This window comes from Pseudorasbora parva, chromosome 8, assembly GCF_024679245.1.
Source record: "Pseudorasbora parva isolate DD20220531a chromosome 8, ASM2467924v1, whole genome shotgun sequence".
In the NCBI taxonomy this organism is placed as follows: domain Eukaryota; kingdom Metazoa; phylum Chordata; class Actinopteri; order Cypriniformes; family Gobionidae; genus Pseudorasbora; species Pseudorasbora parva.
The window spans coordinates 14,192,650-14,220,047 of NC_090179.1; the positions used below are offsets into that span (position 1 = coordinate 14,192,650).

A 27,398-nucleotide genomic window follows, 5' to 3' on the forward strand; every position below is an offset into this window, starting at 1 on the left:
AGACACACACACACACACACACACACACACACGCACACCCAGCAGAGTTAAACCTTGGGTGGCGGGGAATTACTGCCATTTAATACATCTTTGACATGTTCTCATTGTTCAAATTTTCCAGGTCGGATATCTTTCCCCTGGCCTAAAGCAAATGCCAAATATTTCTTTGATACCGGAAACATGAAATATGATTCCAAAGCAAGTCCACACGACTAGACACATCCCCTGAAAGCTTACATGTTTCCTTCGGCATGTTAAACACTGTTACAAGCACGTAGCCATGGGGAGAGTTAAAGGATTCGTTCACTTTAAAATGAAAATTCCTCCATGATTTACTCACCCTCAAGCCATCCTAGGTGTGACTTTCTTCTTTCCAATGAACACAATCTGAGTTATATGAATAAATATCCTGATGCTTCCAAGCTTTATAATGGCAGTGACGGGGTCCATTGAAGCTCAAAAAAGTGGATCCATCCCTCATAAACGTATTCCACACGGCTCCAGGGGCTAATAAAGCGAAGTGATGAGGTTGTGTAAGAAAAAAGCAATATTTAAAACTTTATAAAGTTAAATATCTTGCCACCAGACCACCTTCTCCCGTTATAAAGCTTGGAAGCATCAGGATATTTTATAATATCATTTCAAAAGAAGAAAGTCATATAGACCCAGGATGGCTTGAGAGTATCTTTAAATGAACACGTTGACTTTTTGGGACTTTAGCATATTCCCCGTGTCCCCCAGAGTTAGATAAGTCCACACATACCATTCTCATCTCACTGTCTATATACATAACACTGTCTGACACACACACCGCTAGCCTAGCTTAGCACAAAGACTGGAGGTAAACGGCTCCATCTAGCCTACTGCTCAATAAAAGACAAAATAACACCAACATTTTCCTATTTACATGCTGTGATGTGTATAGTTACACATCTATACACAAATACACATCTTAGTACACTTAGTGTACCAAGACCGATGGAAAAGGTGCAATTTTCTATACTGATATGGTTAGGCACTATACTCTCAATCCTGCATAATAACTTTGCTGCCGTTCGATGGGTTTTACTAACAATGATTCAATGATATTACTAACTTCCGTCAATAACCAACGTGACAACCTGCTGCGCAGAGAGCATGCTGGGGACAGTTTTCATGTGCTGTGTAATATCTAGGGCTGGTCCTAATACCATTTTTTGAGCTTCAAAGCTTCGGTAGTAATCAATACTAAATATTCAAAGCTTCGGAGGGAGCGGCCTGAACATATTCTTCTCTCTAATAAAGGTAGGAACAGTGTAAATGAGTCAGAATACATGATATAGCATTAGACCCCCCTTCCCCCTTTAAGGTTCAGAAAATAGCTATCTCAGGAGGTCAAAAGAAATAGTATATGGCATGAAAGACTTTATTATAAAATGTCAAACTCTTTTTCATATATGTTAATGGTTAGGTTTATGTTATTACACCTAATTATGTAACTATAGTGTCGCTTTACCATGACTGTAGACAATAGATGGTTTCCTCAAAATAAATGCATGGTCTGAGTGCTGGTAGGCTTTATTGGTGAGAGGAAAGCGAAGAAATGAAAGAAGGCTGAATCAGCAGTGAGTGGCTCTCTGAGGACAGCGGTTGTCATGACCGCTTTTGTTCTGATGTCATACTTTATAGATGTTCTTGTTCTAATAATGTCGCCCCAAGCCCTTTTCCCCAAGGCTATTTTTTTGCACTTGCTCTTACAGTGCTCTTTTCTTTCAAATAAAGGGATGACAGACTACTGGTATGTTTGTTTCACAGCCTAAGTATAAATGTGTTTTTGACAAGAGTGTGACTGCCATCTAGTGTTTTCTCAGGGAATTTGCATTTGAAAGGATTTTCTAAGGTCATCAATGTGAAATAAATGTAAATATCTTAAATCTCTCTCTTCTTATATGATCGACTACTTATATGATTCTGGCATTTCCTTTTCTCTTTAGTCATCGGTTGGAGGTTCGAGCTCAGGTGGCTCAGGCATTCCTGTCAAAGTTCCAGCTGTCTTCGGCTGAGATGGGAACATTACGCTCCGCACGAGATGGTCCCATCACAGAGGTGACCTCATGTAGTATCTTTACAGGAAAAATAACCCCCAAAAAACAAATATGCCAAATACCACAAAGTCTTTTTTCTGTTGCAGTGCAAAGAGGTAGGCAGAAATAAAGAGCTTTTGTGACATTTAAGATTAAAAAAATCCCTGATTGCATAAATAATAATTTACCTGTAAAATAAAATAAATAATACATATTGCCTTCTTTTCTTCGAGTCACTTAATTGTATTACTTTTTTCAAGTAACTAGTAATGCATACAGAATATCGAAGTTACTTTTTTTTTTTTTTTTTAAATCCTCATGTTGAGAGAACTGAGTGACTGACTGGATTTAATAGGATTTACCAGCTTTCCAAAGATCTAGTGATCAATGAATCAGCCAGTGTTTCCTGACATGTATATGTGTCTGATTTTGACGCCGAGAAAATACATAAAGCAACTTTGCCTGTGAACACTATATAAATACAATATAGGTTGGTCTAAATCCAGGTGATCACTTATATCAGTGTTGTATATATTGTCATATCGTCCAGCCCTAAAACTTGTTTAATTTTTGTCTGTGTCTCTTTAAAAAAAAACAATTATGCCGAATATAAGGTTGTACATATTAATTGATGAGTTGTCAAAACAATAACAATACAACAACATATAGGGTACGATTTTACCTCATAATTTAACATATTGACACAAAATGTTAACTGTAAGTCATGTTGCGTTGCCTCGAGTCCAGTTGTTTTTGTGAATTGCAGCGATCCATTTGTTTCTCTTTTCTGTAGCTTTCGGCAGGCTGTAGAATATACCTCAGATTTCGTGTCAAATCTATTTGTGCAGTCAATCTCAAAGCTCGTTCCCATTTTAGATGTGTTTTGTGTATTTTTCACGGCATTCGCGATAAAAACCAATACTGCCACCCAGTCTTTTTGCCACTCAGTGGGCGTAACCGCAGTCAATGCAGCTGACAGTGACGTCACGTGCTCTATAAAAATATACACAATATACACACTCTATAAAAACAAGCAAACTTAGAATATCCCTCAAACATGCAACAATTACGTCTTTGCTGCTGACCTTTGACGATCCTATTCAACCTTATGAATAAACAAAATTACTTTAGACAAACATCCCATTTCCATTACATTTTTTTTTTGCTCAAGTAAGAGCATTTCATTTTCTTCTCCTGTGTCCTATACTGCTGTGATCCAGCTGAAAAGTTAGTTTGAACTGCGCCCTCTACTGGACAGGAGCAAGTTTGCGACTCCTTCAACCTGAGGCTTATTTAGTTCACTTTTGATGTGAAAGGACCTTTTGTTTGTTTTTTCATGAATTTATTTGTTTTTAGTTTTAAAAAAAATCACTTTGTATTTAGGTGAGAAAAAGTAACATAACTTTCCATAAAAAGTGACTAAGTAGCAGAATTAGTTCCTTTTTTAGGGACTAATGCAATATTGTAACAATTACTTTTAAAAGTATATTTTTTTCCCCAAAACTGATTATAAATGTAATAATTATAATAATAAATCTAATGAATGTAAAAAAAAAAATTTAACATCCAATTTAAAAAAAAAACAACAAAAAAGCATGCAGAACAGACAGCCATAGTTTCTTAGAAGTTGGAGAAGTCTACAAACATTTATCAAACCCAATCTTCCAAATTTTATCAACTAGAATGTTACATGATCTTCTCAGATAAAACACTAATTGAAAAATAAATGTTGGCAGAATCCGCTGTAATAGTTGAGTGAACTCTGTTTACTGTGCAGGACTTCTTCGGAGCGCTGAACCGTGTGAAGAACATCCACGAAGACGTGAAGGTCCTCCTGAGGACCAACCAGCAAACAGCAGGGTGAGAGAAAGCAGAATAAAATCGACTTAGAAAATGTACTTTTATCAAAATATACATCAACAACAAAACTTTAAAAATGAAGGGTTTTTTTTTTTTTTTTTTTTTTAAATACATGTAAATGTAAATGTTCAGTGATCTGTGCTTTAACTGCAGGCTGGAGATCATGGAGCAGATGGCTGTGTTACAGGAGACGGCATATGAGCAGCTCTATCGCTGGGCTCAGAGTGAGTGTGTGCGCTGGACCACACACACACACACACACACACACAGCAGAGGCGAGAGAGGAGTTTCTGGAATATAAGCACAGCTGCTACTGCCAGAGAATTTGGAACAGAAAATTGACTCATAGCATATAGAACGATTTGTGCCTCTCCTCTCCTTAAATTGTTTTACATTCATGATGTCATTTAGTAAAATATTTTAGTTACGTAATATAAATAAAGTGTTTTTACGTGGCTTAGTGTAATTGGAGGCCTCATAGATGTGTCTTTGTCTGTCTTTGGTGTCTAGATGAGTGCAGAGGGTTGACTCAGGAAACATGTGATATTCCTCCCGTGTTGAGTCAGGCTGTGGAGGCTCTCCAGGATCGGCCTGTTCTTTATAAGTGAGTTCTTCTGTCTCTCACACACGCACTTTAGCATAGACATCTAGAGTGCCTGTAGAGCACAACAATGCAAATCCTTTTTTTCCAGCAGTGGTGTTACATGTTAATTAAAAAAAAAAAAAAAAAAGTTCAAAGCCATGGGTCAAGCCAGCAAGCTTAGAGGCGAGTCACAACTTTACTAATATTAATTTGAAGCGATATAATATGTGGAAATGGATAAAAGATGAAGGTATAAGGTTGTTTTCTTAAATTGTTTGAGAGACCAACTCAGTGACATTGCCCTGTCAAGCCACAAAAATTACATTAAATAAAATGAAATTTTAAAAAAATACAAAAAAATAACATGAATTATATAGCTTTTTTTTAATCGTATATATTTCAAATTTGTCATGTTTTTTTTTTTGTGGTGAATTCTATTCAAGAGTTTGAACACACATTTTTTTCTGCTTACCATTTATTTAGTTGCATTTATTTGATCAAAAATACTGCAAAAACAGTGCCAAATACTGTGTGAAATGTTATTACAATTTAAAATAACTATTTTAGTTTGAACATGTAATTTTTGAAGTGTCACACAATCCTTCACAAATCATTCTAATATGATGATTTTCAAGAAACATTTATTTTGTTATAATTTGATTAAAAAAATTCAGGATTCTTTGATGAACAGATTCACAAGTTCAAAACAACTGCATTTATTTAAAATTTAATTTTAATGTAGAATTTGTCCATTCTGATCAATTGAATGTGTTCTTAATGTAAAGGGTGTTCTTTTCTTTTAAAAAAGACTTCCAGAGTCTCCAGCATAAACTCGCACATTTGTTATGTTTGTTATTTGTCTAATTTTTATTTTTTAAGAATTTTGTGGCAAGTAAAAGTGATGTTTTTGCCAAACTATGGAGAAGAGTGTCTTGTCAATGAGGGACTGCTCCCTATACATGTGCACAACTGGGAACCAGGCTGTAGTTCCATAATGTAACACAAGGTGTCAGTCTCTCACATCCTTATGGAAGCGGTTTCCTGTGTTGACTGTACCTTCCTCCAACTGTCAGTACATTATCAATGTTCAGACATCCGTAAAAGAAAACAACTGTCAAGATTGATTAGTGTGTTTGAGTTAATGAGCCATATCAATACAACAGCATCTTGGTTTGCATGAATGAACGCAGCTAGAAAAATGACATATTTCTAGAGTGTAAATAAACTTTCTTTGGTATATTTTGAATTCAGTTGAAATTACATTACATATTTTTGGTGAAGGCCACACAGGTTGTAGATATTATTCATACACTTACTATTACTCATACGTGGGGCTAGTCATTTGAGAAAAACCTTACCGTAAGTGCTAAACATCATCAGTTTGTGCTATGAAAACGAATACCTCATATTGTGTATAGAAAAGGTTATCAGACCATCAGCCATATCTAGAGACCTGAAAATCACATATAACGACTTATGGGTGTGATTCTTTTTTGACTTGGGTCAGTAAGCAACCACCCAGAACACCCTAGCAATATCTCATAACACCATGACAACCAGCAAAAATACTTTGACATCATTTTGGCACTTTTTGTGTTGAAAGATTTTTTGGTTCCAAATAATTGTCAGCCAAACCCCATTGACTTAAATATTTACTTATAGCACCATTGAGATTTATCTACATATCTACATATTCGCATGTTCACGGTTCTCTCATATCAGTTAACGGTCAAGTGGCAGGCGGGTAAACACAAAATATCTAACCTTTTTTTAGTAAGTGTTTTACTTTAATTTCATTTGATTTGAAAAAAAAAAAAATAATAATAATAATTATATATATATATATATATATATATATATATATATATATATATATATATATATATATATATATATATATATATATATATATATATATATATATATATGTATCTCTTTATAAAAACAAGTACTGTAATATGTTATAAAATGGCATTTCATATGAAAATGTCTTGTATTGCTACTGCCGAGACATCTACTCATAGACTGCTAATGGGAAATAGTTACTTTTAAGGGTGTTCATACTTGGGTTCACTCTTTCTACCTGTGTCACACATACTACGTTAGCAATGTGTACATGGTGCTTATTTTTTCTGTACCTACATACAGGTTAGAGTGGTGTAGAAGTGGAGTGATTATTTCCGACTATTTTTTTGCTGTTCTGCATGCGTTTAATTAATATTTTAATGATTTATTGTCCAAATAAACACGGATGAGTTTGAGTCATTTAACCAGGATAACACAATAAAGTTAAAGGGATAGTTCACCCAAAAATTTAAATTCTGTCATTAGTTACCCTCATGTTAAATCTATAAGACTTTCGTTCATCTTCGAAACTAAAATGAAAATCTTTTTAAATAAATCAAATCTGAGAGATTTCTGTCTCTCCTTTGACAGCTACTTGACTTTGTTCTTGTACTTACCACTTTGTTCTAGTTCTAGTTAAACGAATTCATATGAATTGAGCGGATTAGTCCATGTTTTCTGAAGAGACTCAATCGCCTTATGATAAACAGATTGGATGAAATATAAACATTCATGAACGCAAACATCAGATATGTTTAACAAGAGCACCAGCATGCTTGCTGGACCTTCAAGAACCGATGAGGATCATTCTTGTGTAATGCAGCACGTTTGAGCTTCTGCCAGGACCAATGAGGTTCATTCTTGTGTAATGCAGCACGTTTGAGCTTCTGCCAGGACCAATGAGGTTCATTCTTGTGTAATGCAGCACGTTTGAGCTTCTGCCAGGACCAATGAGGTTCATTCTTGTGTAATGCAGCACGTTTGAGCTTCTGCCAGGACCAATGAGGTTCATTCTTGTGTAATGCAGCACGTTTGAGCTTCTGCCAGGACCAATGAGGTTCATTCTTGTGTAATGCAGCACGTTTGAGCTTCTGCCAGGACCAATGAGGTTCATTCTTGTGTAATGCAGCACGTTTGAGCTTCTGCCAGGACCAATGAGGTTCATTCTTGTGTAATGCAGCACGTTTGAGCTTCTGCCAGGACCAATGAGGTTCATTCTTGTGTAATGCAGCACGTTTGAGCTTCTGCCAGGACCAATGAGGTTCATTCTTGTGTAATGCAGCACGTTTGAGCTTCTGCCAGGACCAATGAGGTTCATTCTTGTGTAATGCAGCACGTTTGAGCTTCTGCAAGAACCAATGAGCTTCACGTTTGAGGTAGCACGTTTGATTTTAACACATTTGAGCTTCTGAAGGAACCAATGAGGTTCCTTCTCATTTGTTAGTGCTAATGATCATACTATTTTTAGTTTCAGATGAGGTACTCTTCTCTTCTTTTCTGAATTTTAGCATTTACCCTGCCTAAAACTTACATGGCCATTTTTGTACCACTCAAATTTTAGTCAAAAAACACAACCTACATAATTAACGGAAGTTCTATTTGTTATTACACAGTCGCCGACTTGACTAGCAATTCAGCTACTTTGAATTCGACAAAGAGTATAGGTTTAGTTTTATTCATCTATAATAGAAGTTTATTTTCAGACACCCAATTTCCTTATTTAATTTATTCTGTATTCTACTACTCCCCTTATCTGAAACCAAAAGAGCAGAATCATTAGCATATAAAAACAAATTACAATCACAAACAGCTTGTATATGATTTATACAGTGGGTACGGAAAGTATTTAGACCTCCTTCATTTTTTCACTCTGTTATATTGCATCCTTTTGCTAAAATCATTTAAGATCTTTTTTTTGATCAGTAATGTACACACAGCACCCTATTTGACAGGAAAAACACAGAATTGTTGAAATTTTTGCAGATTTATTAAAAAAGAAAAACTGAAATTTCACATGGTCCTAAGTATTCAGACCCTTTGCTCAGTATTTAGTAGAAGCACCCTTTTGATGTAATACAGCCATGAGTCTTTTGGGGAAAGATGTTTTCACACCCGGGTTTGGGGATCCTCTGCCATTCCTCCTCCAGATCCTCTCCAGTTCTGTCAGGTTTGTTGGCAAACGTTGATGGACAGCCATTTTCAGGTCTCTCCAGAGATGCTCAATTGGGTTTAAGTCAGGGCTCTGGCTGGGCCATTCAAGAACAGTCACAGAGTTGTTGTGAAGCCACTCCTTCGTTATTTTAGCTGTGTGCTTAGGGTCATTGTCTTGTTGGAAGGTGAACCTTCGGCCCAGTCTGAGGTCTTGAGCACTCTGGAGAAGGTTTTCGTCCAGGATATCCCTGTACTTGGCCGCATTCGTCTTTCCCTCGATTGCAACCAGTCATCTTGTCCCTGCAGCTGAAAAACACCCCCACAGCATGATGCTGCTGTTGGGACTGTATTGGACAGGTGATATGTTTCTCCACACACCGCTTAGAATTAAGGCCAAAAAGTTCTATATCAGTCTCATAAGACCAGAGAATCTTATTTCTCATCATCTTGGAGTCCTTCAGGTGTTTTTTTTAGCAAACTTTCATGTGTCTTACACTGAGGAGAGGCTTCCGTCGGGCCACTCTGCCATAAAGCCCTGACTGGTGGAGGGCTGCAGTGATGGTTGACTTTCTACAACTTTCTCCCATCCCCCGACTGCATCTCTGGAGCTCAGCCACAGTGATCTTTGGGTTCTTCTTTACCTCTCTCACCAAGGCTCTTCTCCCCCGATAGCTCAGTTTGGCCGGACGGCCAGCTCTAAGAAGGGTTCTGGTCGTCCCAAATATCTTCCATTTAAGGATTATGGAGGCCACTGTGCTCTTAGGAACCTTAAGTGCAGCAGAAATTTGAAAGCGTTTGAAACTGTAAAATTCTGTCCCCAAAATATTGGAAATAGTGCAAATGTGAGTGTCAATTATGTGAATTGTTATTTGAAAAGATATATCACTATTTTGATTAATTGTGGAGCCACATTTGTTTATTGTCATGGGAAACCTTTTTTTTAGACAGTGTAAATATGTCACATTTCTGCAAACTTGTTCAGTTGGAATTTTATCTTATTTAATTTCTTCATTGTTACTTTTGGTACAGCCAATCTGGGAAAACATCCCCAGCGTTTCTCAAAAGTGGTGAAATGTTCAGATACTCTCACATTGTTTGTGTTTCCATCTTTCCTAAAACTTCAGTTTATCTTTTTTATAGACCATACAGTTTCCCAAGGTGCCGCAGTAGCGCCATGCAGTTAAACACGTGGACGTGCACATTTCCTTGTCATTCCGTGTTTAGTTTTTTTCTCACACTCTTTTATGTTTTCTTGTTCTCTCGCTCTTTATGTCTGTATCCCCTTCTCTTTTATCATACCCCCCACCACCACCACCCCCAACCCGCAGTGATTTTATCTATGAGAGTCCAAGGCCAAAGGAGAAAGAGCGAGAGGACAGGGCCCCCAGAGTTCCTGGAATCCGTGCCAAACTTCTCCATCCCTCCTCTCCTCCCTTTTTCTCTGGCCGCTGTGGTCGCTACTGTTTAGTCTGCACAGGGCTGTTCTCAGCCCGTAGATCAAAACATGGACACATTTCCTAACGGCGAACGGGGCACTCCATTGTTTTTGTCTGTGTGTGTGACCCTGGGTCTTTCTAACCTAAAGTATTTTTCTTTTGCTGATTTCTGTGACTGTTCTGAAGGTCTCGCAGTGTCTGTTTTGTTTTGTGGCCCGGGCATTTAATCTTGTTTATACTACAGATGTACAAACAACATATTTTTAATATGTACCTCAAGATGACAAAAAAATTATTGAAATAAGGGAACCAGTAAAACCTGCATAAATTAATTTAAATTTTAAAATTGATTTCTAGACCTAGGATAGTTAAGTAACTGTTAACTAATATAATATTAAAACGCCATGGGCAGATGGATATAATGGATAGTTGGAGTCAAAAATGCTAGGATCCACTATGCCCCCTGCCTTCTAAAAAAAAATTGGGAAAAAAGTTTTACATAAAAAGCGAGTTTTACATTATTACCTATTACAGCATTATCTAATATCAGGAGATCTCTTTTTTTTCAATTGACTTCCTTAATTTTCAAAGGTATGATGTTAAAACAATGATCACATAGAGTTGTAAGTTAAATATTTTATAAAATGGTTGAACATTTATCACCTTTTTACAAAATAATTTCTATTGGATCTTTACAGCACTTCTCCTTGTCACTGCCCCCTCCCCCTTTTAAACACTCTACAATTCTGTTTGGTTCTTATATGAAATATTTTGCTTTATTTTTATACATTTAACTGTACTTTAAAAGTTAACTAGCTAAATATGTTTCAGATAATATTTTAATAAATATTACTGGATGTTAGTACAACGACAGGATAAAAGACAATTATTTAAATCTTTATAATTTCATGCTTACTGTTCCATGCATTAATATCCTTTATTTTGTGAATGGGATTCCTCGCTAGAGTTTCATCATCGTATATAGAAATTCTCAGCATAAAAACAATACCATGTGTCTGATTACTAAGGAGCCACGAAACAAAAAATCATAATGACGATGTTGTTTGATGGCAACTTTTCCAGACCCTTCACAAGCAACTCTCCTGAGCGGTGACGTTGGGCTTTTAACAGGCCTCTAAAAAACAATCGGCCACTGCTAATAAAGCATTGACTCTACATTAAAGGAAAATGTAAATATTCACAATATATATGTTTAAAAGGAAAATGATGTTTAAAAAACAAACACGAAAAAACAGCTAATTTGAAATGGCCCTCTTTGCCTGCTGTGCCATGCTAACCAGCCAAACCATGACTACTTGAATTCATATCTAATTGTCTTTCTTTGTTCTACTTTTCCAGGTACACACTGGACGAGTTTGGAACGGCGCGGCGTTCTGCTGTGGTCCGAGGCTTTATTGACGCTCTGACCCGTGGAGGCCCGGGTGGCACCCCGAGACCCATAGAGATGCACTCTCACGATCCGATGAGGTACAGGCCACGACAAGTGCACTCATTGCAATCATTCCATTCAAAAGCTTATGGAAACACAATGGATGACATTTTCTCTTCTGCGCGCTAAAAATAATCACTTCAAACCGGCTATAATTGGGGGTCATTTTGAGGGTCACACTGTTGTTAGCCACTAAAAGCCTCTCCATCACTGATTAACGTCCTCACATGGAGAGCCGCCGTTCTCCTCTATGTGCTATGTATCCCGAAGCTGCAAATCCAATTCAGCATCTAAGCACATTAAACCCAACCTGATTCTTTCAGGGAAGTGCTTCCTTGTTCATAGAATTACTTAGTGCAGGTTCAGAGAAAGGTCGGGCTGTTGAGATCTATGGATCGCCGCACGTGCTCCAGGCCGGCACCCCATTAAGCTTTCGAACGCCTTCCTCCCCCCTCCCGTCAGGAATTGAGGAGAGAACATGAGGTTCTTGACAGAACGTCGATAAAAGTGGGAAGCAGTGGTTCTCAGAACAGCACTTCCCCCTGCTGTCCCGTGTTAAAGGATATGGAGCCGATGTAATGATAGCTGACTGTGTGATAGCCTCAAATCTCAGGAAATCTATAACTTAACTAGATGTAACTACAAATCTAGAAGAAACGCTTCAAGTAGTTAATCATCTAGTCATCCAGGTCCTACCTGTGCAGGCTGTTTTCGTTTGATAAGGCCATTATCACTATTGCAGTTGCTCATCGTAAGGGTTAGAAATTTGAACCAGCCCCCCTAAAACAATGTATTAAAGGAATAGTTCACTCACAAATGAAAATTAACTTTTTCAGTATCATTTACTAGGCCTGTCGCGATAGTCGATAAATCAATTAATCGCACGATAAAAAAAATTATCTCTAATTTTTCCGGACGCGATATTTGCCATGTGCATGCTTTCCTCGTCTCTCTCGTTGACTGCGCACGCCTCGTCCGTTTCGGGAAGTGTTTATACTCGACGCGCAGACCGGGTGCGGCGTGATGAGACGTCATTCTCGGCCAGCAGATTCGTCTTGAACTCATGGCTCTTTGGTTGCGGAGCCGCACGGGAAGTTACGAAATTTGACGTGCTCAACGCCAAGCAAAATGGGGTCTCGCGCACTCCCCGTCGGCGTCCTTTTTGCCGCGTGCACCCTCGCGCTCGAGCGGACGCATCGTGTATAAACGAGGCTTAAAGCTACACTGAAGTTTGATAAACGCAAGTTAATTCCTCAGTTCAATCTTTGGGTGCTAAAAAGGCACATAAGTTCTTGTAGAGATAGCAATACACATTCTCCATTTTTGCCAGATAAATGAAAAGCATGTCATCAATGTCTTCTCTCTTGCTGTATCAAAATATCTCTTTCCTCAGAGATGGTCAAGTTCAGTTTATGCATGATTAGGCTATGATGTAAGAATTTTTTTGTAATACTGTATCCTAAATTGTGGATAATTAATATAGCATATGCTGAAGTACATTTCTGGATTAAAAGAAAAAAAACAACAAGAACCGTACAGAACGGAAAACCGTGACCCTAAAACCGTGATACGAACCGAACCGTGGGTTTTGTGAACCGTGCCGCTCCTTATATGCACCTAAAACACAATCATCCATGCAGTTTTCATCCATTTTATTTATTGTTTTTGGGACTTATTTAAATGCTTTTTTTTAAAACAGACTGAGAGTCCATGCTTTTATTGTTTTTGGTTGTTGTGTTCATTTATTGTGGTTTCCATGTTTTCCATTTTTAAGTGTTAAATAGTCTTTAGAAATGAAAGTTTATTGATCTTTGAAAAGGTGTACCTGCATTATGCCATTATCATTATTTTAGATGAAAATGGTCTCAGAACGACAATATTACCGTTTATCGCAATAATTTCTTGGCCAATTTATCGTCCAGCAAAATTTGTTATCGTGACAGGCCTATCATTTACTCACCCTCATTTCATTCTAAACCTGTAAGGGGCCGGTCATATAGAAAGCGTTTTTGCATTCCACTGTGCTGCTTTCCCGTTGTTTTTCTATGTAAACATGCTAGATAGATGTGTTTAACCTATGCATCTTTTGAAGACGCAGCATGGTTGAAAAAAGAAGTTGATGTGTGAGCTGACATTATCGAGTATGCAACTCACTTAAAAAAAATAAAAAAACCACGCCTTGAAAGTCCATACTGTGGTATGCAGCTCAGTAGAATGCAGTTAGAATGAGCACAAAATTCATGATAACTGTTGTGAGCACTATTTCAACTGTGACATTTGATTTTTATACAACCGTTCAATAAACCAAAAAGTTATTGTGAATTACATTTTAGGCACAATGTTGTCAGTGTTGTCTTTTTTTACTCTAATTCGCCAACGAAAATAGTTTTAAGAGAATACTACAGAACCGTTGTGCGTCTCATAGCAACACAGTTGTTTTATTCCTGAATAAATCAGCTTTTTTTGAATGAATAAATTATTAAATGAGAGACAATCACTTGCTACAATCCAGAATGAATGAGCCGTGAGAATGAATCGGTTGAACAACTGACTTTTTTGTTTGTTTGTTTTTTTCGTAAGAAAACAGTTTTTTTGTTTGTTAAGTATGATATATGACACATCAGTTTTTTATGATTCGTATAGTATGATATTGGAGAATATGAAGTTCATACACTCTCAAAAAAAAGTTTCAAATGTTGTCACTGGGCCGGCAGCCTTTTAAAAGGTGCTAATATGTACCATTTAGGTGTAAATATGGTACAGAAGCCTACCATGTGAAAGGGTACTGCCCCAGTGACAGTTACTGTACCTTTTTGCTGATAGTTTATTCTTTTTTTATTGCGAAATTTTTATCTAGAGGACCAAACTGTGCAAAATGTGTAATTTGGTGTAGTTGCTAATATTTATATGGGAAAAAAGTAAGTATAATGCATATTAGACTGCTTAGGTAAAATATACATTTAGTTTATCACCCTGGGCCAGGGACGTAACTACAGACAGTGCAGGCAGTGCAGCCGCACTGGGGCCCGTGCGCGAGGGGGGCCCACAGCGCACACGGGCCCATGCTCACATTGCAAACGGGCCCCTGGCGACAAAGTGACTCCGCAGAATATTGTGACACTCACATTTCAAATGAAAAGCACTGGTTTCTGATTTGAAAATCACACGGCTGTCGCGCTCTACCGTCACGCTTAGGATACTGACCACCTTTTTCAACAGAGCATGTGAGCAGAGCACAGTTGCGTGATGCTCCGCTAGATATTCCGCTCTATGCCAGTGAGCTCCACAATTCACTATAAAACGTGAATTATTTGATTTAAATCTAGCGATTTCAAGCTTTCTTTAGACGTATGTTTCATGTTTATGTCATGTATTCACCGAGTTTCAGATTCTCGCAGATAAAAAGCGCACCTTTTTTATTTATTTTACCTAAAGCACGAAGTTTTGTGGTTATGTAAGTGTACACAAATAAAAGTAGACAATTAATAGTTTATAATTATGTCTCACATTTATCTGTATGGCCAAAAATTACTGAGTATTGCGAGTTATATCCACCGTCATGACTCGTGAGGGGGAAAAAACATCAGAACTCGCCAGTGCGTTCTTCAGCCAGAGGGTTAAAGAAACCGTAGCCTATTTAGTTTCATATTTATGTTTAAATAATAGCCCATAATATAATGTATTATTATTATTATTATTATTATTATTATTATTCATTATTTCAATTAGGAATGCATCAAATATTCGGCCGAAAATGGACCATGTGCATTCTCGGTGCATTCTTGGCCGAAAGACTTTCATCACCGAAACAATACGTCCGAAATGTGATGACGCAAACAGAAACCGTGACCTGCGTGCTTGTCTAACGATGTGGTTCATCTCACATCTGATGACGCATCTATGGGTTGTAACAATAGGGTTGTAACTTGAAAATAATACTTTGTTTATGTTTCTCTTGATGGATACACGCACTGGCTCCTCAGCGATACACTAGCACCAGCGATTATAAAAGAAAAACGTGGGCAAAACGGTCTCTCTTTATAAACTTTGTTCAATGCACGCGAGTGCTGCCTTAGGTTCGAATATGGACAGTCATTTTCACCATCATTATCACCCGCGTGTAGTGCCAGAAGACGCGAATGAGAACATCTGTCTCTGCGCACTCATCCGAAAGTGTGCAATCTCATAGCGCACAAATATTGAGTTCTCTTTCAAGTATTGCGTTTGAACGGACAAACTCACTCAAAAATGTCAACATGTCCATCTTGATGAGTCTCTAGTAATATTATCTACTTTTTTGGCCTTCAGAACATCTTAAAATGCACATATGTAGATACTAGAAATCTAAATTTTCTCGGGGAAGCATGCTCCCGAACCCCCCTAAATAACTCACATTTGGAATCTTAGTGATTATAAAAGAGTGTCTTCTTTTACAATTAAGGGATGTAGGCCCTACATTATGGTGACACAGAATAAGCCGTTAATATTTGATTTGTAAATAATAATAATAAACAACCGATATACTGATATAGAAATGAAACCTAAAGTGTTACATAGGCTAGGTTAGGGTGCAGCCCAGGGGTCCATCATTAGTAAGTTACGCCACTGCCCTGGGCCCTATCATACATGCGCCGTCATGCACGCTCCAGGTGTTTTTTTTGCTAGTTTCAGCCCGACGCAATTATAATTTTCACATCCAGCACCACGTCGTTTAAATAGCTAATGCACTCGTGCCTATCTGTTCACCCACGGTCTAAATGCATGCTGGTCTGAAAACCAGGTGTGTTCAGGAGCATTGTTGGCGCATTGCCATTGACCTGCAAAAACCTGGTCTAATGTCAATAGTGCAGTATTTTTCCTGTTATTTAATGGGCGCGTTAGTAATATGAGCCTATTTGCGGGTACACAACACGTGCACGCTCTATTTATTACTCAGCAGCACACAAACATTTTTAAAAAATTAAAAATAATATTCCTCTCTAGAGAAGTGTTCAGTCTTTCTGCTCACAAATTCCACCATATAAATAGCGAATCCACCATGGTTTAGGTGCAACTGTTTTTTAAAGGGAATGAGACTCTGATTGGTTTATTGTACGTTACGCCCAAAACACACCCATGACTCATTAAGAGACTAGGTACAACCATTTTGGACCATGCGCCTGGCACGCCGACCATTTTTTCCATAGTTAAACTAGTAAAAGTGGATTCGGACATGCCTTAAGTGCATCTGCGCCATGTGCTTCAGACCATGCACTCAGATCGTTAAAACAGGGCCCTTTATATCTCCCAAAAATATGTCTGAGTAAGATATCTAAATGGTTAGTTTTATGATCAAACCTCTGCATTATATTCCCCAATAAGAGAAACTACAATGATATCTAATGATGATTGTAATGAAGATAAAATAATGCACAAAAAAAAAAAAAATGATGCACAGATAATCAAGCAATCCTAAGTTCATTCAGTCTCTTTCGTTTACTTTATTTAAAAAAAAAATTCAGATTTTGATTAAAGTTTTTTTACTTGCTAAAGAAGTATAAGCTATTAATCAGACGTTTTGATCATGTTGAACATTTAGAGGCCTTAGACATTTTCATATAAAATATGATACAGTATAATATAGGCAGGGTTATGGTAATATTGTGTTTGTATGGATTTGTATCTCTTTGTTGTTATACATGTATGTTCATACAATCAACCAAACAGGTATGTTGGAGACATGTTGGCCTGGCTTCATCAAGCCACAGCCTCAGAGAAGGAGCACCTGGAAGCCTTGCTCAAGCAAGTTACCGTTCAAGGTATACACCGTTCCTTCATGCATTGTACAGCTGCTGAAGTCCTGCTTCAAGCTGCTTCAAGTTTCAGTCACATCAGCAAAATTTTGATGCAGAAAAAGCTCCAAGACTTTCTACTTTAAAATTTCATTTTTAATTCAATATTACTTGTCATTTCTTTTAATTATTTATTTCAATGGACAAATCCATTGGACAGTTTGCCACTCCAAACAACAGAAAAGGGGCCTTCACATCAGAGGTCCTATAGTTCCAATAACTATTGGCGAAAGTAACCGTTAGTTATTGGAGCGCCTTTTGGAGAAACTAAATTAGCTCTTATATGCTGATAGGCCAAACACATGCCATATGAACATCTGCCCTTTTTAAAATGCTGTGTAAATTCAGAGTTGACATATATTTATGCTGCGTTCCAGATGAGGTTGGATATGAAAATATGTCCCAAACCTTAGTAAGACAACAAGAATCTATTGTGTTATGGCAAAAACTGAATAAAAACAACATAAAATCGCTTTGAAAACTGCGGGGGAAAAGCCAAAACGCAGGTATTATTACCATTGCTGTCAAAATTAGTGCATTAATGAATGCAATATATATTTTTCAGTTTAATATATACAGATTTTATCTATCTGTTTTTTCTATCATCCTTTGGCTAGCATTACATTATATGATCACGCTCTCATTCAGGCAAATGATTTTAAGTGAAGTGCGACAAGACAGAGAACGCGCTTTAACGCGAATACGGCACACAATCGACACACAGAAAGACTTGTACCAGTATCGTGTAGACAGACAAGCGCACCAGAATAAGGTTTCTTTCGCTCTTAAACAAACAATAAAACACAAAATTATCTTTTGTAGAGTATCCTCATAAGAGCAGTCTTAAATTAGTTAAATAATGTCTTAATAAAACTTAGAATTGTGAGAAAAATAGATGCATGCCATCTGCAGATCTTAGTGACAGCAGCCACTAATGCTGCCAGTCATTAATGTTCATCAAAGAACAAAGGGAACAGAGAAAAGTGTAGCTTTAATACGGATTAATCTATATTTAGATTAAAGGGGGGGTGAAATGCTGTTTCATGCATACTGATCTTTTTACACTGTTAAAGACATGGAATCCCATACTAAACATGGACAAAGTTTCAAAAGTTAAGGTGGACGTTTGATGGGAGTATTTCTTTGTCAAAAATACTACTTCCGGTTAGTCATAAGTTTCGGCAAGTTTTTTGCGATCATGCGTCCCCATTGACGTTAGTGGGGGCGGAATTTCCTTGTATGGGCCTTACGGACAATTCTACCGGAAGCGTGTGAGAGAGAGAGAGGGAGAGAGAGAGAGGGAGAGAGCGAAAGCAACAGGCTATGCCCATCAAAGCGCTCGTAGGCTGCGCTGCACAGGTAATGTGCACAATTAACAATGACATCAAAAAGTGCGTTTTTGGTTGCCAGACCAAGACAGTCCTGCACAGATTCCCCCAAAACCCCGCGGTAAGGCAACAGTGGATGTAATTTGCTTTTCCGGATCAGCAACTGAGTTGCGCGAATGTTTATATCTGTTCGCTGCATTTCGGTGCCGACTGTTTCATAAACATGGCCCAGCATGACGCCGGATTTTCCAATAGCCTAATGCTGAAGGATGGAGCAGTCCCAACGTTAGAACCGCGGGCGGTGAGTTAGACTGCTTCAAATGTCTGTGTCTATGCTCATCAAGTAGCCCAAACATGATCACGTATAGTTACTATATATATTACTATATATAGAAATTGATCAATGGAGCATGCGATGTGTAGTGCGTGTACATTTGTTTAGCTGGCCACTATATGTGTAACTTTATGTTTGTGTATTGTAAAAGCACTCCAAACAACAATACACAAAGAGGGGGGAAATATGTTGAACTAAATAAGCACGCTTCTTCATTCAAATGCGCTACTATTCCGTGTCTATCTATGTAAACACTAACTTAACCTGTCTACACAAACCACGCGTAAACACACGTGCACAACTGCACTTCCCACATGTACACCTTCAAAGACAAAAATACGACGATATAATTCAAGTATAAATATGTAAATAACACAAGCCGCTAAGCATATTATATAGTTAGTGTATAACTTGTACCACATAGAGACGTCCTGCTCTAGTCGTTTTTGCTGCTGCTCCTGTTCAACTGCAGCCTCTGGGTCTGATTCCGGATCATAGATGTATGGCTGTATCTGATTAAAAGCCATATTTTTATTTTGAATAAAGTTTTTTTCCCGCTGTTAGGCATGAGACAGCTTTACGACGCACTCGACTCAACATAGCAGCAGCGAGCACACGTCATTATTTAGCTCCGCTCACACGACACGCCCCCACCCGCTCGGCTTTTTTCGGAAAGACTCGGAACAGCGCATCTTTCTTATATAATTATAAAAAAAATAAAGACTTTTCGGAGATATGCAGGATGCAATGCTACTCTATAGGTACTCAAGATTGACATGACACTGACTGAAACTGAGTGTTTCACCCCCCCTTTAATTATTTATGCAGTGCAGACTCTTTGATATTTTTTTGTACAATAATTTCTGTGTATTTCGTGCCTGTTAGACAGGTAAATATGGGGTTCATGTGAAGATTGTCTTAAAGCAGCACCAGGTAACTTTTCAATCTTCATAATATATTTTCAAGACTCTTGTGATGATAAATCGACTTACAATAGGTTGAATGACACGTCTGCCATAGCTTGATGGGGTCTGTATCGTTTTTAATCGTATTTTTAAACTTCGGGTTTCGGGTAATAACCCGAGATCAAAAAGAGCCACAGAATTCGACTGCTTTACGGCATATACGTCACTTCCACCAACACCCACACTTCCTTAAATTCGGACGTGCGAGCCCAGCTTTGTTCGTCGGATAATATAGTCATGTCCGAAGCAGCACAGACAAATAAGAAAGAAAAGGTTTTGTTGGAGGAAAGCAATAAGAGTAAACGAAAAAGTGATGGGATTAAAGGCAGGACGAGGATCATCATGTGTCCAGCGTTTGCTCGTCGGCGTGAGCTAAAGGAGGCGTGCCCGACCGATGCTGTCCTGCTTGTTACGGTGATTACCTACCACTCAAACATTGAATTGAAGTATCATATAGATTCTGTAAAACGGTAACCAATAGACTACTATAATGACGCTGGCTTGTAAACGTGAGCATCGTGATTATTTGGCGTTTGAAAAAAATAAAACCCATGAAATTATATTCATATGACATGCTGAAACATATGCCACTGACTGTACCTGATGAAGACATTTCACACGCGCCGCCAGAAGAACAACTGCATGTGAACTCCTGCAGTGTTCAGGGTAACGGTTAGTGCTGCACCAACCCGCGGCGCCACTTTTATGAAGTTATTTGGCCCACCCCGCACCACTGTATATATTTTTACAACACGCCGCGCACCCGCGACCATTAAATAGACATATGGGGTCCGCGGGTTATGAGACGACCCGCGCATTACTAGTTCAGGGCTATCAGGGCTGTCATGTCAACAAATGCACGCGCGATGGCATCCCCTGTTGTAGGATGACAGCTTACGACAGTAGTTGAGGACATTATTTTTTCCCAACTGTAGGGGGACCCCGAGAGCAAAAGTAGCCAAGTGCTGCTTTAAGTTCACTTAAATTAAAAGTATTTTTTTTAAAGCATAATAAATGTTTCAATTAATAGCTTTCACTAATACTGTAATGTTGAATGTTTATCATTCATGAATTTCTATTTTGGGATTTACCGCAAGTTCACAGGAATGTCCTACTTTGACTGGCATTCCATGCGTTATTTACAAGAACGAGGTTGGAAAAATCCAAATTCCGTTGTTGAATGCTTCGCTTTAATGACATCATTGTTGGCCAGCTCCATTTTAGAGTTCCTACTGGCAGTGCTAATCAGCCAGAAAAATGGCAAATCCAACCAGAAAAATTACCAAAAAAAGTGGGAAATTTAGTTCCTTAAATGATTTCTTATAACTACCTAGTGTGAAAGCCCCTAAAGGTACTTGGTTTGAATGTGACTTCTGTGTGAACTGTGCATTCAGTACTATTGACAACAGACAATTTACCTTTTTTTTTTCATGAAATTTCACAAAATGTTTTGGTAACGTGACTTCACATTGGTCACGTACACAATGTAAAGTTTCAGGTGTGTCAACCGCTTTTAAATACGAGAGGGAATCCCCTAAATTACGCTCTGTAGGCCTCATTCATGAAACTTTTGTAAATATAGGAGCAAATTCTGAGTAATTTGAGCATAAAATGGACCTTTACGAAAACTCTGTGTATATTAGTGAATTCCAAACATGCTTAAATAGGATGCCCGGGCACGCTCATTCATAATTAGCGTGATCCCCGCCCATGAGTTACAAATGCAAATGACGTGACCAGGAACGCTGTGGACTCTTCTGGACTTCTTTCTCAGGTTTGGCTCCAGAATTTTGCATAAATGTTGAAGAGACTAATAGGCCATATGACTAGCATTAAATATTAAATTATCGTGTGTCCACCAAAGCATGTTTTAGCCAGCTAAACACCTGGTGCTCTTCTGAAAACGCCCTGCTGGTGGCACTTGAAAGCGCTTTGCAAGGGCAGAGATACTTTGGTTGCTACGATACAGAATATCCATGGCAGTAATGTGTTACTACTAGGATCTCATTTTGAAGAATATTACTGAATTTAGAAATGCAGTAAAAAGCAGTATTAACTTCTCTATTATTGTTGTTCGGTTGGTGTACAAGTGGGATGATTGGTCTGTGTAGTTTTTGTCCCGCCCCTCCTCCACAGGGATTGGACAGCCTGGTAAAAAATCACAGTGACAAGCGCTGCCTATTGCCCAACGTTAAACAAACAAACAAAACAAAACAAAAAAGAGGGGCAAACCAACTCTTGAAATATTTTTATGGTAGGCCTGCCCTACATATTGCATCAAAATCCAGTGTCATCAGTTTGCCTAAATTAGAACACAGAACATTCAAATGTTTCACGCACCATTTACATGTGGTATGGAGCAGGTGTACATTACTTTCGTACCAACTAACATTTGAATCCGAATATTTACGTTAGAGCGGCTTTACAAACGATTTACACACAAATTCGTTGTGCTCGTGTTTCATGAATGAGGCCCTGTGTGTGTACAGAACACGATGCGATGATTGACAGCGTGGTAACCATAGCAATGTGTCTCACGTGTTTGGTATCCAATATGTTTAACAACATTAATATTACTGCGACCAAAGACTAGTAGGCAGGTACGGGTTGCAATATTTAGGTTTTTTTTTTTTCAAATATAAAGCATTTTTATTTATCTCAGTTTAAATGGGCATGTTCTTGTTCGCGTTTTTTTTCTTCTTTTTTTTCTAGAAAGATCTGGCAACACAAATGAGTCAAGACTCATAACTTTTCTTTCTTTGGATTTCTTGCACCACACATATACAAAAGAGACGCATCTTTGATGTGCTTTTAGACACATTGACAAGGAGTTGATCAGTTTGGTTCTACACACGCTGCATATAATTTGTGTAGAGTTTTGTTAAATCGGTTGTAGAATGTGTTTGCCGCTCTGGTAAATTACTGCAGTGTGTGTACAGAACAGGATTTCTTTATAAAAGTTAAACTGACAACCAAATTTAACCGCAGTGTGTACGTTAAGCAATTAAGACATCAAACATTTTAGAACTTAGAGCTTTGCCTTGCTCTGTGAATGTAGTTGATTTGTATTCTATAGTTGATTTTTGTGCTTTGTTCATGCAGGAGTTGAAGAAAACATGCAGGACGTAGTTGGCCACATCACCGAAGGAGTGTGCAGACCACTCAAGGTGAGATGAAAACAATTTCATTAGAACTAATAACTAGGATAAGTGGTTAGTAGTGGAGCTGTGGTACAGGTTCAAGTCCTGCTTTTAACCTGCTCATGAACCTCTATACTTGCCAGCATATACACACAGTGGGTACGGAAAGTAGTCAGACCCCCTTTAATTTTTCACTTTGTTATATTGCAGCCATTTGCTAAAATCATGAATAAGTTATTTTTCTCAGTAATGTACACACAGCACCCCATATTGACAGATAAAAACACAGAATTGTTGACATTTTTGCTAATTTATTAAAAAAGAAAAAACTGAAATATCACATGGTCTTAAGTATTCAGACCCTTTGCTCAGTATTTAGTAGAAGCACCCTTTTGATCTATACAGCCTTGAGTCTTCTGGGGAAAGATGCGACCCGTTTTCACACCTGGGTTTGGGGATCCTCATTCCTCCATTCCTCCTCCAGATCCTCTCCAGTTCGGTCAGGTTTGTTGGCAAACGTTGGTGGACAGCCATTTTCAGGTCTCTCCAGAGATGCTCAATTGGGTTTAAGTCAGGGCTCTGGTTGGGCCATTCCAGAACAGTCACGGAGTTGTTGTGAAGCCACTCCTTCGTTATTTTAGCTGTGTGCTTAGGGTCATTGTCTTGTTGGAAGGTGAACCTTCAGCCTAGTCTGAGGTCTTGAGCACTCCGGAGAAGGTTTTCGTCCAGGATATCCCTGTACTTGGCTGCATTCATCTTTCCCTCGATTGCAACCAGTCACCTTGTCCCTGCAGCTGAAAAACACCCCCACAGCATGATGCTGCCACCACCATGCTTCACTGTTGGGACTGTATTGGACAGGTGATAGATTTTCCACACATACCGATTAAAATTAAGGCCAAAAAGTTCTATCCAGGTCTCATCAGACCAGAGAATTTATTAAGCTCAGCGTCAGTGATTTTTGGGTTCTTCTTTACCTCTCTCACCAAGGCTCTTCTCCCCCGATAGCTCGGCGCCGTGTCCGCACCTCTATGGTCCACACTAGTAAGAAGGTGCGCGCAGCAAAAATAAGTGCAGCAGAATGTTTTTGTAACCTTGGCCTGATCTGTGCCTTGCCACAATTCTGTCTCTGAGCTCTTCAGGCAGTTCCTTTGACCTCTTGATTCTCATTTGCTCTGACATGCACTGTGAGCTGTAAGGTCTTATATAGACAGGTGTGTGGCTTTCCTAATCAAGTCCAATCAGTGTAATCAAACACAGCTGGACTCAAATGAAGGTGTAGAACCATCTCAAGGATGATCAGAAGAAATGGACAGCATTTAATGTTTAGTTAAATTTAGTTAAATATATAAGTGTCACAGCAAAGGGTCTGAATACTTATGACCATGTGATATATCAGTTTTTCTTTTGTAAATCTGCAAAAATGTCAACAATTCTGTCAATATGGGGTGCTGTGTGTACATTAATGAGTGTGTGTGTGTGTGTAGACAGACAGACAGACAAGTTTACATGCGCCTGATTCTTAATACTGCATGTCGTTCCCTGTATGATCCACAGTGTCTTTTGTTTTGTGATGGTTGTTCTTGAGTCTCTTGTTCATCCTGAGCAGTTAAACTAAACATCATTCTTCAGAAAAATCCTTCAGGTCCTGCAAATTCTTCAGTTTTCCAGCATCTTTTCCTTCTGGAGCGTCAGTGAAAAGATGGATCCAAAAATCATAGTCACTGCTGGAAAGGGTTCAAATATGCAAAAGATGCTGGAGACCTGAAGAATTAGCAGGACCTGAAGGATTTTTCTAAAGAATGTTGGTCAGTTTAACTGCTCAGGAGGAACAAGAGACTCATGAACAACCATCACAAGATAACCATGGATCATAGAGGGAAAGACACACTTTTTTTTGCCTTGTGACCGTACTAAATATCTGTATGATCCCTCTTTTGTTAAAGTTATTCTCATTTTCACATATTCTGTAAGGGGTGTGTACACTTTTAAACAAGACTGTCTGTCTGTCCATTAGTATATATTCTAATCAACTTTTGAATGTTGTTCAAGGCTATTTAGTCATATTTGAGTAATTAATATTTTTGCAAACCTGTGCTGACTGTTTTTTTTTTTTTTTTTTTCTCCTCCAGGTGCGAATCGAGCAGGTGATCATTGCAGAGCCAGGTGCAGTTCTTCTGTATAAACTCTCTAACCTGCTCAAGTTCTACCATCACACCATCAGGTACACACACACACACACACACACACACACACACCTCTTTATTGTCTTCATTCTGGACTATGATTCATGGAAGGACACATCATCCTCCTTATTTTACTAACGAGCTTGGCATAGATAGATCCAAAACATAAATCCAATTTTTGGCATAGCCTTTAACATTACAGTTATTCTGAATGCATCTGTCTCTGTTTCAGTGGCATCATGGGTACCAGCGTGTCCTCTCTATTGATGACCATTGATGAGATGCACATGCTCAGTAAGAAGATGTTCTTCAACAGTCTTAGTCTCCACGCCAGTCGCCTCATGGATAAAGTAAGTTCTTCTCAGTTTTTTTTCCTTTGTCAACTAAAATGTACATTTTTAACTCTTTCCCCACCAGCGTTTGTTTTAAGTTGCCAGTCACCGCCAACATTTTTGATCATTTTCTCAAAATGCCCCGCAAAAAATTTTTTTAAACATGCAACATATCAAAAGAAAAAACAGAGCCTCTCAAAAAGGAAATTTTTGATTAACATTGGAACATAACTAAATAAACAACGTTGAGGCCAGGGGGTAATTTATTTAAAGAATTTGATCATCTATATTTTAGAACAAAATGTATGCAAGGTTGAGGAGTGACTAGTTACGTTTAATAAAATTCTGTTATTAAAACCAAAATTAATGTAATTGTATTTAGTTGTATTACTGAGGTAAAATGTGTAATTCAATGAATTACTAATCAAATTAAAAGGAAATTGCTTTGCATTGATAAAGTAATCCAAATAAAGTAATCCAAACCACATTTATAATATGTAACTTATAACAGTGGCAATTACATTTCCAAAGTAACCTTCCTAACACTGACTGTGAGATTCAACATATTCTTTGTTTCTTCAAAATTTCTTTGAATTTCCATGAATTTAATTCCACTTCCTGTAGGAGAGCCAGCATGTACTGGGAGAGAATGCTGCCTGCATTGAAAGCGTAAACTTAAAACTGAAAATTTAAGTTTGCAGAGTGTCAGTAACAATACTACATTTAATGACTACATATAATGTATAATAATGCAGTGGGGGAATATTTATGGGTCCTTCTAATAATACAATAATAATAATATTTTAATAATAATAAAAAAGTAATTAAAAAAACTCTTCTTTATTTTTGCTTAAAATATTGCAATACACATCGTATTGTGAGTGTACCATTACGCCCCTTTTAACGATTGTCTGGATTGGATTTAGAATGATGATCAAAACCCAGATGGAGTAGATCAATTCCACCAACACCCTCAAAGCGTCCCAGTACTACAGCTCGTCCTAGATAACTTAATAGTATAGTATACAACAGTGGTGGGCCGTCATGGCCAGCAAGGCCTTCTCTGCTGGCCTAATTCACTATCAGAATCACTGACTTAAATTTTAATATATTTTTTCCTTGAATGTGTGTTAAATTATTCACAATAGTCTAATTTCTTAATTTCATAACTTTTCTCTTGGTTTCGCTGCTTCCAGTATTTATGTTCAAGCTTTTATCCAATCATATTTCAGGCATCATGTGTTGCCAATGTCAAAGAAATCTGCATTGAGGTCTTCAGAATCAGTATTGTGGGCCTTTAGCTTAAAATGATTTGCAAAGAAAATGCACTTTAACCAATCAGATAATCACTCAGATTTAATCAGATTTCGAGTTGCCGACACTGGGGTCATCTAGCAGGCGTATCATAACTTTGGCATTTTCACGTCCTTTGATTGGATGGTCAGAGAGCGTACTATAACTAGGAGCCTAGTCAGAATAACTAGCAAAACTCACAAGATAAAACATCTGTAGATTATATATATATATATATATATATATATATATATATATATATATATATATATATATATATGTATATATATATGTATATATATATATATGTATATATATATGTATGTATGTATGTATGTATATGTATGTATATATATATATATATATATATATATATATATATATATATATATATATATTTGAAAAAATACCTCACCTGAAATGTCATACTTATGATTTTTTAAGAACCATTTATGCTGTTACGTTTTCTTTCCTGTGGAATTTGCACACAAAAAAAAAACAGCACATTCATTTCAAATCCCTGGGAAAACCATGATTGCCGGGGTTTCCGTGGTCGGAGAACTCAAAAAGTAGCCTACTACAAAAACCTGTGGCTGCAGAC

General features: G+C 37.9%; 1 protein-coding gene across 1 annotated transcript in view; it reads left to right on the forward strand.

Moving 5' to 3' along the window:
• Nucleotides 1-27,398, forward strand: part of cog6 (component of oligomeric golgi complex 6) — an 85,133-nt gene that overhangs the window by 23,701 nt on the left and 34,034 nt on the right. Inside the window, exons 6-14 of the mRNA XM_067450157.1 lie at nt 1,974-2,085; nt 3,841-3,923; nt 4,077-4,147; nt 4,434-4,527; nt 11,298-11,426; nt 17,095-17,186; nt 22,949-23,013; nt 25,119-25,210; nt 25,405-25,522. Of these exons, the coding sequence (XP_067306258.1) occupies nt 1,974-2,085; nt 3,841-3,923; nt 4,077-4,147; nt 4,434-4,527; nt 11,298-11,426; nt 17,095-17,186; nt 22,949-23,013; nt 25,119-25,210; nt 25,405-25,522 (856 nt within the window). The remainder of the gene's footprint in view (nt 1-1,973; nt 2,086-3,840; nt 3,924-4,076; nt 4,148-4,433; nt 4,528-11,297; nt 11,427-17,094; nt 17,187-22,948; nt 23,014-25,118; nt 25,211-25,404; nt 25,523-27,398) is intronic.